General features: G+C 35.7%; 2 protein-coding genes across 4 annotated transcripts in view; one reads left to right on the top strand and one right to left on the bottom strand.

The window, feature by feature from the left end:
* The window catches only part of LOC113236666 (traB domain-containing protein-like), a 19545-nt gene extending 7188 nt beyond the window's left edge, over window positions 1–12357 (bottom strand). The window contains exons 1-9 of the mRNA XM_026472826.1: window positions 11949–12357; window positions 11399–11494; window positions 10393–10523; window positions 9586–9710; window positions 8866–8992; window positions 8405–8544; window positions 6541–6692; window positions 4460–4565; window positions 3517–3658 (exon numbers count right to left, since the gene is read on the bottom strand). Of these exons, the coding sequence (XP_026328611.1) occupies window positions 3544–3658; window positions 4460–4565; window positions 6541–6692; window positions 8405–8544; window positions 8866–8992; window positions 9586–9710; window positions 10393–10523; window positions 11399–11494; window positions 11949–12120 (1164 nt within the window). The 5' untranslated portion in view covers window positions 12121–12357 and the 3' untranslated portion in view covers window positions 3517–3543. The remainder of the gene's footprint in view (window positions 1–3516; window positions 3659–4459; window positions 4566–6540; window positions 6693–8404; window positions 8545–8865; window positions 8993–9585; window positions 9711–10392; window positions 10524–11398; window positions 11495–11948) is intronic.
* A 647-nt stretch (window positions 12358–13004) lies between these two features.
* LOC113236863 (protein stunted-like) lies at window positions 13005–16826 on the top strand. Of its 3 annotated transcripts, none has more exons than XM_026473073.1 (4): window positions 13005–13023; window positions 15629–15765; window positions 15848–15978; window positions 16669–16826. In XM_026473073.1, the coding sequence occupies exons 2-4, from the start codon at window positions 15737–15739 to the stop codon at window positions 16689–16691; spliced, it is 183 nt and encodes a 60-aa protein (XP_026328858.1). In that variant the 5' UTR covers window positions 13005–13023; window positions 15629–15736; the 3' UTR covers window positions 16692–16826. The 3 variants fall into 3 exon arrangements, with proteins under 3 accessions (XP_026328858.1, XP_026328859.1, XP_026328861.1); XM_026473076.1 differs by lacking the exon at window positions 13005–13023 and adding an exon at window positions 16117–16142 and having other exon boundaries at window positions 16669–16796; XM_026473074.1 differs by lacking the exon at window positions 13005–13023 and having other exon boundaries at window positions 15610–15765.
* Window positions 16827–17501: the final 675 nt, after the last annotated feature.

Genomic DNA, 17501 nt, shown 5'->3' with positions numbered 1-17501 from the left:
TCCTTTGTTGAATAGCAATAACGCAGGTATAGAAGTTCCGGTGCTCAGCAAGTCAGTACGCTCTGCTCCTTTGTTTACTGCGCACCTTTCCGTAATCAATTGACGTAGCTCTCGTACTAACGACTTTTGGCTTGGCTTATTGGACTCGATTTAAGTGATCTGCAAACTAAATTGACCTGGCATCACTTTGGACTGTGAATTGGAGTTTTGGCGTATTTTGAACTGATTATCGTTTATCATGCCGCTACCATACACACCGGTGGAATACGCTAACATACTCCTCATTTATGGAGATTGTCGGTGCAATGCTAACGCTGCCAGCAGATTGTATCGAGAAAGGTACCCAAACACTGAAAGATACCCGGATTATCGAGTATTTTTGAATGTGCATCGAGCGTTTTCGGAGGGTCGTTTTCCATCTACCAGAAGAAACGCTGGAAGACCGAAATCGGAATGCGATGAAGAAGTTCTCAATGAAATAAACATTGATGCAACTACCTCAGTACGTGCCATAGAAGCAGCTACGGGAATCCCAAAAAGTACGGCACATCGAATTCTGAAATGTCACAAGCTCCACCCATATCACTATAGGCGAGTGCAGACGTTATTGCCTCGGGACTATCCACTACGGATCGCATTTTGCCGTGTGATGCTGCAAAAACACCGGGAAGATCCCCAGTTCCTAGACAAAGTTCTATGATCGGACGAAACAACCTGCAAGAAAGATGGCTATTTAAATCTTCACAATTTACATAGTTGGAGCAATGAAAATCCGCACCTGATGAGACAAGACAAATCCCAATATCAATTCAACGTTAACCTATGGACAGGCATATTAAATGGAAAAGTGATTGGGCCCTTTGAGTTACAAGGAAACTTAGGTGGTGATAGTTATTTGAACTTTTTACAAAATGATTTGCAAGAATTATTAGAAGACATCCCCTTAAGTGATGTACAAAACATGTGGTTTCAAAATGATGGTTGCCCAGCTCACTACGCCCGTCCTGTGCGAGAATACTTAAACCAAGAATATCCTGGGCGTTGGATCGGGCGACTTGGTCCTATCTTATGGCCACCCCGTTCACCCGACCTAAACCCCCTGGATTTCTTCTATTGGGGTTGTCTCAAAGACAGGATTTACGCAAAACCCATCACAACATTGGACGAGCTTCGGCAAAAAGTCAATCAAGCTGCGGCTCATATCAACGGTAGAAGATATGCACGACAGATAAAACGATCATTTTTAAGGCGATGTCGTGCATGTATTAATGCTGGTGGCAAACAATTTGAACATTTACTATAATGTTAATTTTGCAATAAATAAATTAAATGAAGAAATACCATTTGTTTTGATTTATTCAACATTTTTCAGCAACAAAAACCTATTTTCGGCAAATAGCAAAAGTGATTACTATAAATAAGAACAATAATTTAGAATTTTAGTCTTTCTTAAAAATGGTACGAATATTTTTTGCAACATTTTTTTTAAGTACTTGCTTTATTGTTATTCAACAAAGGGCATCTATCTATCTCTTTCTAACGTATATCTCTCGCTATCTTTCTCTCTCTAATTTCTAAATTGTATCGACTACGCACATGTGCCATTGAAATTCCAAGAAATTGCATCAAATAATCTTTTTTCGGCACATAGTGAAAGTGATTATTATGAATAAGAACAATAATCAAGAAATTTAGTCTTTCTTAGAAATGGTACCAATATTTTTTTGCGCCTAGTTCTCTTAAAGTATTATACCATTTTGTAATCTTGGTTAGTTGCGTAAATTTTTCAAAATACTTGCCGCAGTGGTGTCCGTACTTTTTTTTACAAAACGATGAGTGAAAGTCGACTGCAGGTAAAAATATTTCAAAATTTCAAGGAAAAAAAATATTTTGATGGATTTTTTTGTAAAATTGCAGGCATTCTGGGAATTTTAAGAGTTGTGGTAGACAGCAGTACTACTTAGGTGGCCGTTAAAATATTATTATATAATTCATGGTAAAAATTGGGTTTATCGATTTTAAATTTTAGACAGATAACGTACACACGTACACATTCACAGCCCCGCATTAGGGTGACCCTGTGTCGCGGGCGCCATGGACATACACACAGACAATCACAAATTACGCCCAAACTCACGAGAGAAACAAATGTAGGCCATACAAATATTTCTCTCGACTCGGGAACCGAATTCGAGACCTTTTGTGTGGCAGTTCAGCATGATAACCGTTCGGCCATGGAGGCAGTAAAAGATAATAGAGCTAGTAGATATTGTGTATTGTATTTCTTTTTACCACGAGGCGTGGTGTGGAGATTAGCCCCACTAATCTCGTAAGCCCCCCGCTTTTGACACGTAATGAAACAATGGGGTCGAATCGCGCACAAACAAAGTACTTAAAAATTTTTTTTCTTTTCTTTATGATGACAAGAAAAAATTTTAACTTCATAGCACATTGTGTACTAAGGGCTGTAAATAATAAATTATTAACGAAAGATTGTTAGAAGGCGAAGAAGAAGCCGAAGGCTGAGGGCTTTAATGACTCGAGGTTCGTAATTTTTACCGCCCGTGGTACACACAATGTTTTTCATCACATTAGCGAGGAAATAGATACAACGATAATTTATTTCTTGTATGAATAAATATCGCTTCACAACACAACATTTACGGATTTTGCAAATGGCGAATCTTTGTTTTTTTTTAAGCAGATTGCCAGCTGTTCTTCCATAGCTAATAAAACTCGAGCTAAAATGTTATAAAAGATGCAGACATGCATGCAGACACACTGTATTAATATAAAATAAATAACTTCCAAATTGTAAAAATACAGACTTTGAATTCATAAAATTAATTTAGTATAATATTTTCTTTTAAATATTGTTTAGTTCTTCTTATGCTGGAAGTTTATATGAAATACATGTTCCGATTTTTCGACCACAAAAATTTTTTGCTTAATCTTGACATAAAAAATCCATAGGGCGATAATCTAATGAAAATGCCAATGTGCATAATTAAGATATTAAGGTCGACTTTGCCAGCATATCATGACATTGTTTACGAGCAAGTGTGATGAAAATTAAATTTAAACGTAAGTTTTGATAAATTGGCACCAATATGAGTATGTACTCTGTATCCCGAGTGGTTCATCGTTTGCCATAGTACCAATAGCGACTTAAGAGCTACTTTCCATTAAGCGGCTAGTATTAGTAACAACTGCGCACGCGATTAGTATTTGACATATAAACAGCTCATTTTCAAAATGAACGTCGAAGAAATAACATGTCTGTACTGGTTACCATTGAGAAACTGCATACCTGCTGAAGTCAAACACGCGGATAGTGGAACAGTGAAGATTTGTGTGGGGATGTAATTATATGCATGAGTCGTGTTATTTTGCAGTCGCGACTACTTCCAGAGTCGCGGCCGCGTCATTTAGTATAGTTATGACCTATATGGAAAAATAGCACTGACCAGTCGCTTAGTGGAAAATTAGCCTTGTGGGAAATGTAAATCGACTCACGTAACAAGATCGCAGGCTCGGGACTCATCAGGGCAGCCAGCGGCGCGGCACGAGCTTGTATCCCGCGTACATTAGTGCGCCCACGCACGCCACACGCACCGAAACGCGGATTATACGCGTCGACAGCGATGGAGGGGGCACCCTGGACATCGCGAGAAACCAACTTTTTTCACATACTCAACTCACTCAAAACATCATATTTCATTACTAAATTATACTATAAAATCTTGCAACACTGCCGCTTACAGGCAAATTCCCTTGAGGAGAATTAGACTACAGAAACCACAATAGAGGAACCAACAAAGCCGAGTAATTTACAAAACGTTATAACCTACATTCTGTATTTACTTTTCAGTAGCTCATTTTATCGCAGCTTAATTAGAGTTACAGTTAGCCTTAGTTCGCTGCAATTTAATTTGTTTTTCGGGATCTTTATTATTTCTACTTTCCTACCAATATCGCCATGACATGAATTGATAATAAGCTTCACACAGTTTTGCTTTGGTTCACGTCTGTGGCGTTAACTAAACAGCAGAGTAAGGCTGCCTTTCCACCAGAGATGTGCGAGGTAGCGAGGCGGTGTGACGATGTGTAGCGGCGCGGTGCGAGTTACGGTGGTGGTGTGAGCGGTGGCAACGTATCATTGTCAGTTAGTGTCATACTTTCAGTAGTTCTAGTTTCCTATACCGTTTGGCACACATTCGTCGCACACAACTCTCGCACACATCACTCGCCATTTTATATGTACAAATACTTAGCTCCGCTAACCCTTTTCCACCGGAGCTGCGCTAAGCGAGGCTAGGGAAATGAATTGGTGGATTTTTTCCTCGCACACCGCCTCGCTACGTCGCACATCTCTGGTGTAAAGGCAGCGTAACGGTGTCTTGGGATCACTAATTACAAGATTAGAAAATTAGAAAATTAGATGTGCGAAATAACTTACTTGAGCAATGGCGGAATGTCTTGCGGCTTGATTTTGCCCCAGTGTTCGACAATGCCGGCCACGTGGCCAATCCCCACGACGCCTACGATGCGGCATGGTTCTCTACCTGCAAATGCACAAATACGCAATTGAGAAGCGAAAAATCAACGGACAGACTAATCCGTACTTACCTCTAGTAGATATTATAAAACTGGGACTATTTCCTTCTACAATTTTCTCGTTTCTTGATTACAATATTTATAATACAAGTGGTTGAGAGTTGTTATAAAACCTGTCGGATGGTTGACACTCTCACAAGTTGGCATTCTCAATTCGACAGTTTTGTTTGTATGTAGGTATGTTTCGCGATAACTCTTTTTTTGTGATTTGTGAACCGATTTTGGTGATTCTTTTTCTTAGAAGTGGTACCTTTTAAATTTGAAGACAATATTCCACCTCTAAGGACGGTAAACTAGGGGATGAATGACTTTTGAGGTTGGTTTTTTAATACTCTGTATTGAGATTATCAGCTAATCAGAAACACCGCCCCGTCTGTCATTCTGCGTCGGTCAGTCAATCAGCTGGCCAGCAATACAACAGAGCAGTGTAAAGTTTCCGGAACTGGCCACTTACATAAACAATATTTAAAAAGTAATTACATTTGAAAATTTAACTCTGGCTGTAAAATACAATTTGTTTCATCTGAATGTCACTTGTTTTTACATTGTGGCGTCATTTTACAAATTGGTTGTCTACATCAGCATGGATTTCACTCGTGAAAATTTTCGTAGTATGATTTTCTACGACTTTAAGTGTAAATTAACAGCTCAACGGAGCTTGCCTCGGCTTTCAACTGCTTTTGGCAATGAAGCACCCATGCAAGACACTGGTTTGCAGAATTCAAACGCAGTCGTGTGAATCTCAGTGACGAATTTCGTGACGGTGGTCCACTGCTGTGAACTATAAAAACATCGATACTGTGTGCCGTATGATCAAAACAGACAGGCATGTGACATACCTTGAGATTCGGGCATCTTTAGGCATAGGCATGAGTTAAATACAATCAATACTACACAAACATTTGGGTGTGAAAAAGCTGAGCTCTTGGTGTATCCCACACAATTTGACTGAGGCTCAAAAAACGGATCGCGTCACTTGGTGCAATGCCATGTTTACCAGATTCAACGAAGGGAATTCAAATTTGGTATGGGACAAAGTAACAGGTGACGAAACATGGATTTATAGTTACGATCCCAAAACAAAGCAGCAATCGAGCATAATATGGGTGTTTTGAGATGAGCCGAAACCAACCAAAGAAGCACTCGTTCAAAGTGCTTGCATTGCTTCGTTTTTTAATAAAACTGGACACGTGCTTTGCTGGCTATTGTTGCTTTGGAAAATCGTTGTACCATGAATAGTGATTGGTACATGACCACTTGTTTGCCGGAATTTATTGACAAACTCCGTGAAAATAACCGTAAACGTAGTATCAACTTGTACCACGATAATGCCAGTTCTCACAAGGCCAGAGAGACAAATGAAATTTTGAAGGTGAACAACGTTAACCTTATGAGCCATCCCGCGTACAGTCCCGACCTGGCAACTTGTGAGTTTTATTTATCTCCAAAAATTAAGAACCAGTTACGCGGTCATCGATTGTCATCACCTGAAGAGGCTGGCGAAGAGTATGAAAAATATGTTTCAGAGATTGTCACGGAGGAGTGGTATAAATGTTTTTAAAATTGGTTCATTCGTAGGAAAAAGTGCATTAACGCTAACGGAGAATATTTTGAGAAACAATAAATACATTTCTGACCATTTATAGTATTTTTTTCTTATTCATTTCGGAACCTTATAGTGCGCCTCACGTATTATGAAATATTCTTTGTTTCTTTTTCGTATTTTGATCATGCACTTTGAATGAAACTTTCACATTTTTATGTCCACTAGGTTATTACCGTAACGGCTATGAGTACATTTATTTAATATAAACCGACAACACACATATTGTTAACTATCAGTTTTATTGCTATTCATCAAAGAACAGGTAAATAAACCCATTAGAAATAAGAAGTGTGTGAAAAATTTTACGTTATACTTACGAGGTTGCAACGCGGCGACCTGGAGCGAATGGCAAAGGTACATATCGCGCTCGACCACGAACACTCGCTTTAGAGCCGGAAATTCTTCTGCCATCTCTTCTAACATGTCCTCTAGCATTTTCTTTTGTTTGCATTTCTCAACTTCTTCCAAACTGAAATTGTAGATTTTATTGTTTTAAAACTTCGACATCCCACTCGCACAATGATAACATCCAGTATTCAACCAAATCAATCTTAACAATCTTAAGCCATAAGTTCAGTGGTCAGTGAGCTTTATTAACAATTAAAATATCATTGAACATAGGCGTTTTCAGTAACGGCAAAAAGTAACGGTTACTTGAGGGTTTAATCAACATAATAGTAAAACAAAACACGGTGATACTTTTCAGAGACGACGGATTTATTTCACATTTTAATTTTTTTTGTCATGACACCTTTATTTACTTTTGTGATCGCAAAGTCCGTCGCAAAGTATATATATAGTCAGGAATTACGGACGTGAGTTTGTTAACATATTAAAATGAAAGGCTTCGATAATAGTACATTTATTTCCTTAATTGTTGTGTTAGCGCATCTAGCTGTACTTGTATATGGTGCAGCAGCCGATGTAGTTGAGAATGTTTTTGTGTCGAATCAAGCCAGTGCATAACCAATCAGTGAACGCTTAACTTGACCTCTACCCACGTACGTACGTTTACATAATATGCAACATTAATAAAAGTGGATCAGCATTTGGAATCATAAATAGATACCTCCAATGTGTTCACTGGAGGTATCTTACGCGCCAACTAAATTGTTGGACCTGTTCGGTTTTTATTTCTTTTTTTTTCACTAAATATATCTAAAATGGCTGTTTACAAAAATAACAAAAAATTACCAAAAAAATTAAGTTGGCGTAGTGTTTATTGGAGGTGTCGAAATGTTCTTAATACAAGCTACAAGTAACATTTGTGCTGCCATTTCGAAATACACTGAGCCACCGAGTTAATACTGCATGCAGTGGATTTCGGCTGCAAGAAGTTGTATGTATATATCATCTGGTATATGTATGTTCATCTGGTAGGAGCCTAAGATATTAATATCGATCCTGCACTTGAGATAGATTTACTAATACTTTATAGTTATTCACTAAACGACTACCGCTAGTTTTTTACCATGATACGACTTTACTTTTCCGTCGATTTTGTATCCTCTCATATACCAGAAATAGAAAGGAAATGTCATTTAATTTGTTCGAAAACTATTTTGCCACTGTGACAGCTGCGCTCCGATTGACAGGTGTCGGTGGGTGTTGTCAATTGTTTCACTTCAAATCGACCAGTTAACTGGAGCTTTGCTATAATGGACGAGAATTATAAATTACATATTTAATAGTTAATTACCGATGAAATTTGATTCCGTTTATTTTGTAATTACATGTTTCCTGTTTTTCCCCACACCCCCGAATGGAACAGCACGCTATTGTTAGAGATATTATCTTTATTACAATAAATACAGAATATGTTTGGAATATGTGGAGACATACACACAGGTCAGTTGTTGGCGCTGTCTATATTTCAGTGCAAACGAGAGTTGTTATTGAAAAGTGATGTATCACTGATGAGTTACAAGGAACGTATGGCCCTTATTTCGTCTCTATTTCTGGTTATATACTCGATGTCTCAGGTTGACAACTTTTTTGTTAAATAAACAACATTATCAAAATATATTTATTTAGAAGATGTTGTTAGTGACGTAATAAAATTTAATGTACAGGGAAAAAAGTTGATTATGATGACTCATCACCAGTCATCACATTTCACTCTTCTGGAAGTTAGTATTAAATAAGCATAGGTACCTAAAAGAAAATACTTTAAAAACTTACCTAATGGACTGGTTGGAGGTAAGCAGATGCCAAATAAACCGAATTGTCTGTCCCCATGACAGTGAAGCGATGGCTCTATGCAGAGTGATGTCTATCGCTCTGTCGCCAAGTTGAACTATGCAGTTGGGAATCTTTTTCGCCTATAAATAAGTACAATAAATTTCCAATAAAGAGCTTTTGTAAAATAAGAGTGGTAACATACGGCCTCGTTTAGCAACGCATCTGTAGCGATTCAATCGCAATGCGATACATTTTGTTATTATTAAACATGTCCAATCAACTAAAATGTCTTTAATTATTAGTGAAGTTTTCTTATCTTTATGGTTTCATTTTTAGGAAACGTAACCATAAGGAAATACGTGTAAAAATTTGTTTAGGGTTATGTATAAAGACTTCTTATTATAATTTATCTTTAAATCTCTATATAAGGAGTCTCTTAGTCAACTGTACAAAGAACAAACCTCGGCCAAGGCGCGTCGGAATTCGCCCCCTGGCGCCATTCCTAACTCTCTGGTGATATGTGCCGACATGTTGAGCAGTAAAATGTACATGAGTCCATTGAAAACTCCATTCTGAGCCATAGTTGCCCTAGCAACAAATTATTGTATTGAATACAATATTAAAATTGACCAAGATGATTTTTTTCACACTACTGCAAGTAAAGGGAACTATACAACAGGGTCAAATTAAAAAATTCTGATGGAATTTGGAGAGATATTTTCCGTTACATCTATGATGACTACAACACGTATTTCAAAAGAAAAAAAACAAGAATATTTTTATTTAGGAAATGAAACTATTTTTCCGGATTTAAATCGCGTATATTTGTCACGGTTGTCAGTCAACCGTGACCATGGGACCTGTAAAGGGCCCGAAACGTCGGTTTGTTTGAAAAAACAAATATACGCGATTTAAATCTGGAAAAATAGTTTCATTTCCTATGTGTAACAATCGCGAAAACCTAAGAACTCAATATTTTTATTATTCATTAAAATTTATATGGAACCATAGTGAAGATATTACGTTTACTTAGTCAAATTCATAAAAACAATCATCAATGCATCAATGCAATTGGTCAACAAATATGGAAAAAATTAAGTATCATATTACTATATAAAAAATTTACAGTAAACTTGTGAATCTCCTTCTTTTTTGAAGCCAGTCAGTTGTAATCAACTTACCTAATCTTCTTAATGTTGATATTTTTGGCCTCCCTAAGTATAATTTCTTCATCTAATAGTAATATATTAGTCCTCTGTTCACAAAGCTCGACCATAACTATGTGCGGATTCACTTCTTGAATTACCTGAGAAAAATATTTATCATTAAGTGGCTGGCAGTGAAATGGTTCTGCTAATTAATATGTGTTTTGCCTCAAAGTAGACACAGTCTTGTTTTGATAGAAAACTTTATCCTTTATTTGATGATATTGGTAGTCCTACGGTTTGCACTGTCGCTGTTGGATGAAGAATTTACAGGTGTGATTATAGCGGGAGCAATTTGAGAAATGGAATTTTCCAAATACTTTCTGGTCTGGAGGTTCTGGGTAGTGCCCCAGAGCAAATTCCATTGTTCTGAGCATAATATAAAGTTGTCTATACATTTGTTTGTTTATATAATTTCAACTTAAGTACCAATATGGCACCATGAATGCCAGTGCGATATTCAGACAAATGTACAAAAGTAAATATATTAGCAACGGCATAAATTTTTCACGGAAAAATGTCTTTCTCACAAAATATATTTGTTGGTCTCAATTGTATTACATTTTCATATTTGTGCAAATACTAGAACTGATCACACTACATTACTACTTAAGAAAAATGGTACATTTGGACACATCATGCCAATAACTTATGTAAGTAATAAAATCCTGATGTAGTAACACAAATAGCAACAATATAAAACCACAATATAAATCTTCGTTATGTTGCAAATGTAACAAAATGCATAACGAATGCTATACATGTAATATAAAAAAAACTCACTCTAGAAACATCTTCTTGTGACTGCAAACTGAAATGAGCAGTGCCAACTAAGTACACCTTACCCCCATCTGGAGCGTCTAACACGGTTACCATGCTTGGCATACCCTCATCTAAAGGCAAGTCAGGAACTCCTGTGGTATAAAATGTGGTACACAATTAATTATTTGTGAAAATGTTATTGTTGGTAAACAAAATACCTTACAATTATAATATATCATGTGTTCTAAGGCAAATGCATTTGTTTTCTACAATACATTACTTATTCAGGAAAATACATAGGTATTGACACACATTTTACAAACAAACACTTGATGTGGTAGAATACACAAATACATAAAATATTATGTAGTACAAAATTATAAAATCACATATATTAAAAAAAATTGACCCAGCATTGATGCCAAAGACCATGACAATCTATAGTGCTGATTATACAGCCAATACCAATTGGCGAGCATGTGTATGTCTTCAGTTAGAAAACAATGCTCCTCTAGCCATTTTAAGTATATTAAACACAAGTGAAAAAAAACAATTTACAATAAATACAAGATTATTAAGTTATTTTAGTAATAGGTGCTCTATTTTATGGATAACAAACAATTGTATGCATCTTCAATTCAATACATGTTCATACCCCCAAATATATGTATTGGTACCTCCCATTTAACTTCTCATTGTTAAATATACCCTTTTTATATACATAATAGGTACCATATTTAAAAGTAAAGAAATCAGTGTTTTGCTCACATTTAAACAAGGTACCTATAATATACATAATAATCTCTGTACAGAGTATTTAAAAACCAACCTCAAAAGTTTATGGAATTACACCTATATAATATAAAAAGGATATATACTTGTTTTAAAAAGCAAAAAATGCTATTTTGTGGCTCATAACTAATTATGTGGGAGTAATCGATATATGTTAATATGCTGATGAGGGAACTATCTGTACGAACGAATAAACACATTAGAAAGGTTTCTTGAAATTAAAAACAATTTTTACCTTCAATATCACATTCTGGATTGGAATCTGCTATTTGATTATCTGAAGGGCTCTCCTTCTTTTGATCTGGAGTTGATGTAGCAAATTTAGGTTTTTCTGTAATAAAAACCACACTGTAAAAACCACAACAATCCATCTAGTGAACTGTGAGTTCAGTACACATTAAATAGGCCATGGGGAAGAGATTCAAAACTATGGCAAACATTTTCATAATAATATAATAAACAACCACATACTTTACTAATTGATCAATTAGAAGCATGAGAAACCGTTCAACAAAAAGAAAACGTTCTTCACACTTATTATTATATTATATATTATACAATATCATCAAGAATACCCACTGTTTTTTCTTTTCAAAAATTTCTTTTTCAAAGACATATTTTAAACAAATGCCGATGAATAACAAGACTGATATTCTACTGTCTTTGATGGGCCTACGTATTCAACTATGTAGTAAGAAGCCCAACATGTGCTATGTTTAAACAGGTATTTATTGGATTAGCATCTACATATGGTCTTTCATACATGAAAGTCGGTAGTATATTACCTTCTGTTACAGGAGCCATATTCTGAGTTGTATGTGGAGCATCTCCACCGCCAAATTCAGCTTGCAGAAAGTTCTGGCACTCATTTACTAATTCGTATTTTGAAGCTGGTCTCGTCCTCAGATCCTCCTCTGCAGGTTTCACTTCTTTCATGAGGGAATCAGCTGCATCCATGTTCTAAGTGGCTCTGTAACTGCTTGGGTTACTACATGATCAATTTTTATACGTAAGTGAAAGACGAAAAGTATATCCCGTACAGCAAAATCAAACAGTATGATAAATAAGCTTTAACGTATTCAAAAGGTTGCCTAATTCATGTTATTTTATATTTGACGGCTTTTCCCCAATATTTATCATTGTTCTTTACAGAGTGTCTTAAAAGAGTAATGAATTAATTTAATGGGACAAAAATCGAAAAGAAACAGTTGATTTTAATGAAAAAGGAAGGTTGGTGACAAAAAAAAATAAATTACTTACTACTTTATTAAAGTAAAAACATACACGAAAATAGTATTTTTAAAAACAGTAATTGTTAATTTTTTTCATATAATTGAAAACGTAAGCAATCTACGTTTACCTTGCCAACCATTTATTCACAATTTCACAAAGAAAATGTAAAAAAAACTGACAAGACAAATAATAGTCAAATTTACTGAAAACATTTTCTGACGATACTGCTGTCTTTGTTGCACATGCACAAAAATCTGATCTTCTATCTCTCTTGTTGTTTGGTGTTGTGCACATTGCTGTGGTTAACTAAAATGGAACGTATTCTTTTTCATCAAAATTGGATGTTTGATCAAGTGTTTGATTTCAAATAATAATTCTTTATTAAAATGAATATGTAATTTTATTATTGAAAAACAAAATAAGCAAGTTAATTTGATTTTATGAGTCTGAAAGGAGAGACTGAGTCGATGCCCACATATATTAGGCTATCTTACGATTTGATGCGCCATATGTTATGGCCCGTAGCCATAACATAAAATTACTAGGCTCATACACGAACTTGCTAGCACTTGCTAGTTGTATTAGTAGTTTGTGCTTGCTAGGCCGACGCATACTGGCTCACTCACCGTAAGTTTACTGAGCTGTAGGCTGATTTTAATTGAAATCGAAATCGATCCGATCGGGTAGCCCATCTGAGCCTCGAAATCAGATGCGTTTCTGAGCGAGAAGATGAACCTGTAGCTTGATTTTGATTGCGTCTCCCGATCGGTAACTGCGTCTTTTGCGCGTCAAGGCGTATAATATTGCGAGTAGGCTACCCGATCGGATCGATTCCGATTTGAATTAAAATCAGGGCCGATTCCTATCTATGTATATTTATCTTTCTAATTTTTGAGTTAAATCAACTATTATTCCTAATTGAAATGTCAAATGTTTCCGATTGGCCAATTGTGAAATGCAATTATGTGCCACGACTCGAAAGAGATCACAGGCATATATCTAAATATACGTCTGTGGAAGAGACGCAGTTTCCGATCGGGAGAGGCAATAAAAATCAAGCTGCTGGTACCGCAAGACTTTACTGAGTCGATGGCGCCGCGCAGTGGGCCCAAATTGATAATTCTTGGACATAGGAATAACTTGTGGAGTATCGAGCTAATTTTTTTTATAAGATAGATACCTAATAACATTCCTAACAACTTTTATTTTATTTTTATTATTATTTTTTTATTGTTAGGAATGTTATTATCTGTCACAAAAAACAAAATTAGCTCGATACTCACAAGTTATTCTTATGTCCAAGAATTAACAATTTGGGCCCACTGTGCGCCGCGTGGCCATTTCATTTTTAATAGTTAGTTTTCAGTCATATTATTGTCGCGCTTGCCTTCTTGGAACTTTGTTTCGGTGTGTTTTAACTGTAGTAGTAAGTCTTTAACTATAATGTGAGGTCAAAATTTCGTTTCGCCATTTTTTAATATGGCTGTCATATAACCGTTTTTTTCGTCAAAAGTGGCTGCCGAAATGGACTTGCTCTGATTTCCCTAAAAATTGGCATGCGGAGGCCCCTAAAAGTGCCGGATAATAATTTGTGGTCAAAATTGGTTTTTCGCCATTTTCAAATATGGCCGCTATAGAAGCGTTCGTTAGCGGCAGAAAAAAATGCTCTGATCCCTTTGAAAATTGGCATATGTGGGTTTCTAGGAGTGCTTGATAATAATTTGTGATCAAAAATGGTTTTACGCCATTTTTTTATATGGCCGCCTCAACAACTAATAAAAATTAGCTCTAATTCAACTGAAATTCGATGTGTGTGGATCTCTATAGGTGTTTGATAATAATTTGCAGTTGAAATTTATTTTTCGCCTTTTTTCAATATGGCTGCCATCCAAACTTTCTTAGGGCCAGATAAAAATTTGCTCTAATTCGATTGAAAGTGGACATGTCGGGGTCTTTCTTTTTTGGCGGTACATACAAATTTCTTCTAATTCGAATTGTAAATAGCATGGCTTCAATCACAATTTGGGGTAAAAATTTAGCTTCTGACGTTTTTCGATGTAGCCGTAATTTTTTGTGTGAATGGTTATTGAAAAAACTTGCTTTGCTCGGACTGAACATTGGCACGAAAAAAATTCTAAGATTGTTTGATAGTAATTAGTGGTCAAAATATATTTTTGCAATTATTAGATATGGCCGCCATTAAAGAGCTATTACAATTAAAAAAAAAGCCATAAGTGCCGAGACTGGAGATAAGATACGGATACGTACGAGTACAAGTCACAATTGTAAAAAAGTAAAGCATGCTTCCCGATGTAGTGGAAAAGAGGTACTTATTATAGCGTTGTTGTATCTCAACCGTCTCTATGTTAGATTTCATTTTCTTGAAAGCTATGCCAAAGAGAAGTATTTTGGGGGAAAAAATGCCAAACTACTGCCGAATTTCCTGTACTATGTAGATACTGTGAATACCAAATCAACGATAACCCAGAATACTCAGACCAAAACCAACTTAGAAATGTTCGTTTCTTAAATAGGCATAAATCGGGAATCGACCTCCTCATCAAGCGCCCATAGTACTAACTGCTGTGCCACCGAACAACATGAGCACACCCCGTAAATTGAAACCGGCCACGCGCCGCAGGCCGAGCCGGACCCCACCGTAGATGGGGTACAGGGCTCGTTTACAATAAACTTTAATGTCTCCCATGTTGTATAGATTCTGTTTATGACCACCGTTCTAAATAACACAAATATATTCAGGAACCACATCATGTTCAGTGCTTTGGTTGGCTAGCCGATGCATGACGACATATAAACCGAAATACCAACTTTTGAAGTCAATCATTGTAATGTTTTTTATAAAAAAACCGATCTCAAAAGTTCGTGGAATTACATCTATTTGCCGACTTTTATTGAAATCGGTCACCAGAAAGTGCGCGAAATCGGATTACTAGTTTGGCGCCCCTAGAGGTGGAATATTTTATTTAAATTTAAATCGGACCAATGCTGAGGTAGGTAACCTCTTTCTAACAAAAAAAGAATCAGCAAAATCGCTTCACAGTCGCGTAACAAACATTAAGAAAATACTGTCCAATTAGGAATTCCTTCTTTTTTAAAGTCGGTTAAAAAATAGTTTGTGCCAATCAATGTCCCAAACACATCAAACAGTATAATATCATCGTCCCAAACCGGACCATAATGTTAATGGCACGTTCCGTTGTTGTTGTTGTAGCAGTGTAGCATTCTGCGTGAAGCCGAACGTGTTTTTGAACACTATCAAAAAAGTGTCAAGTGTGTTACATCACTTTAAATTTTGTGATCACATTTGCAAAACCTCAAAATGAGCGCCTGGAGACAAGCAGGTCTTAAGTAAGTGCTATTCAATAAACTTAGTTGATTTACATTTCAAAGAATTCATGAAAGGCATTATAATATTATTTACCTATTTCAGTTACATAAACTACTCCAGCATCGCCGCTAAGGTTCTTCGCAAGGCCTTAAAGCCAGAATTCCGTGCAGATGCGTTGAAACGTGATGTATCTCACGTAAGAATCACACCTTGGGCTAATGGCAGGCCAGCACGTAAGTTACCTATGGAGCCGTTTCATAACCATTTATAGTTTGTTCATGTATCTTCCTTAGGCCTTCAAGCTTAAAGATTTATTATTATAAAAAGATATATATATAAAGATATATTAAAATTTATTATTAATTTTTCAGATGAAAAGGAATAATTTCCATGAGGTGTAAGTTAGGCTATATAATATAACATGAAGTTTTAGAACCTAGACGCTCATTCAGATATGGATTTCTTTATACTAAAATATATTTAAATCTGTGTCTGGACAATAATGCATTTAGAAAAAAATGGAATAGTTTTTACTAATAATAACTGAGAATTGTTATTGTCTTGTTTTGGTTACTAACTAAAATTAACAGAATGAATCTAAACAGTTATAGTAAACAAATTATGTAAGTTTTTAAGGTATCACATTTTTGAATTTAAGTTTGTAATGCATTTCAAATTCTGATTTATAAATACTTAACTATGTTATAATCCATTCTTAGAGAACAGAAACTTGATAATTTGTATATGTGCACTTAATTGGAAAATTATCTATGATATTTTTAAGTTGTTCTTTCATAGAAAAAGTCTTATGATACAAGTTTTGTGTGTGTATTTTAATTTTAAGGCCTGTGCTTTCAGTTTGCCAAAACTTAGCTTACTAATAAAGAGAGAGAAAAATCTAAATTTTTACTTTTAATTTTCAGATCTACAAGAAGCTGCCAAGTAAAGGGAGGAACCATTTGTGATCATGCATGAAGATCAGTAAATCTATTTAAATGTTAGCTTTAACTTAATAAATCAATTGTTCTTTATTGAAATTGTTTTAGTGAGTACTTTAAAATTGTGTCCGTCAAGATGGCTGCACCAAATGAGATATACAAATCAAACTGAACTCATTATTTACTCATTATTTATTTTCTACTATTTAGTACCCTTTATTGACATATTCCTTCTGATTAAATAAGGGTAGGACTAGGCCACCACCGAAGTAACCACTTAATACAAAGGGTAGTCAACTATTGCTGTCCAGGAGCAAGTTTTAGTAAAATTATTACACTATTAAGTTGATGTATGTTGTTGATGATGTATTAAGAGTTGCAATATTGATAAATATATAACGGTGAGTCTTATAATAGGTGATAGTAATAACATTAGTAAAAAAGACAAATAGTACCTAGCATTGATATTATTATGTACTTGAGAATTCATAGGAAGTGTCGGTGTAAATTCATACTATATTCCCTTACTGCTCTAACCTAGGCATCGCTCATAAAAAGTATATATACAACTTAAATTCGCATATTTATAATTTAACATCATAATAAATAAATAGACAAAAAAAATCACATACTTAGCTATCCCAAAGTAAGTAGCATTAGAGCACTTGTGTTATGGAAATCGGAAACAACGACGGTACCACAGCACCACACACCCAGACCCGAGACAATATAGAAAAGTTAGTTTCTACGCAGACCCAGCCGGGGATCGAACCCGGGACCTCAGAGATGGCGACACCATGAAAACCGGTGTGCAAACC

This window comes from Hyposmocoma kahamanoa, unplaced genomic scaffold, assembly GCF_003589595.1.
Source record: "Hyposmocoma kahamanoa isolate Upper Pololo Valley unplaced genomic scaffold, ASM358959v1 92, whole genome shotgun sequence".
NCBI classification, from domain to species: domain Eukaryota; kingdom Metazoa; phylum Arthropoda; class Insecta; order Lepidoptera; family Cosmopterigidae; genus Hyposmocoma; species Hyposmocoma kahamanoa.
This window is presented reverse-complemented; position numbering and strand designations above follow the sequence as displayed.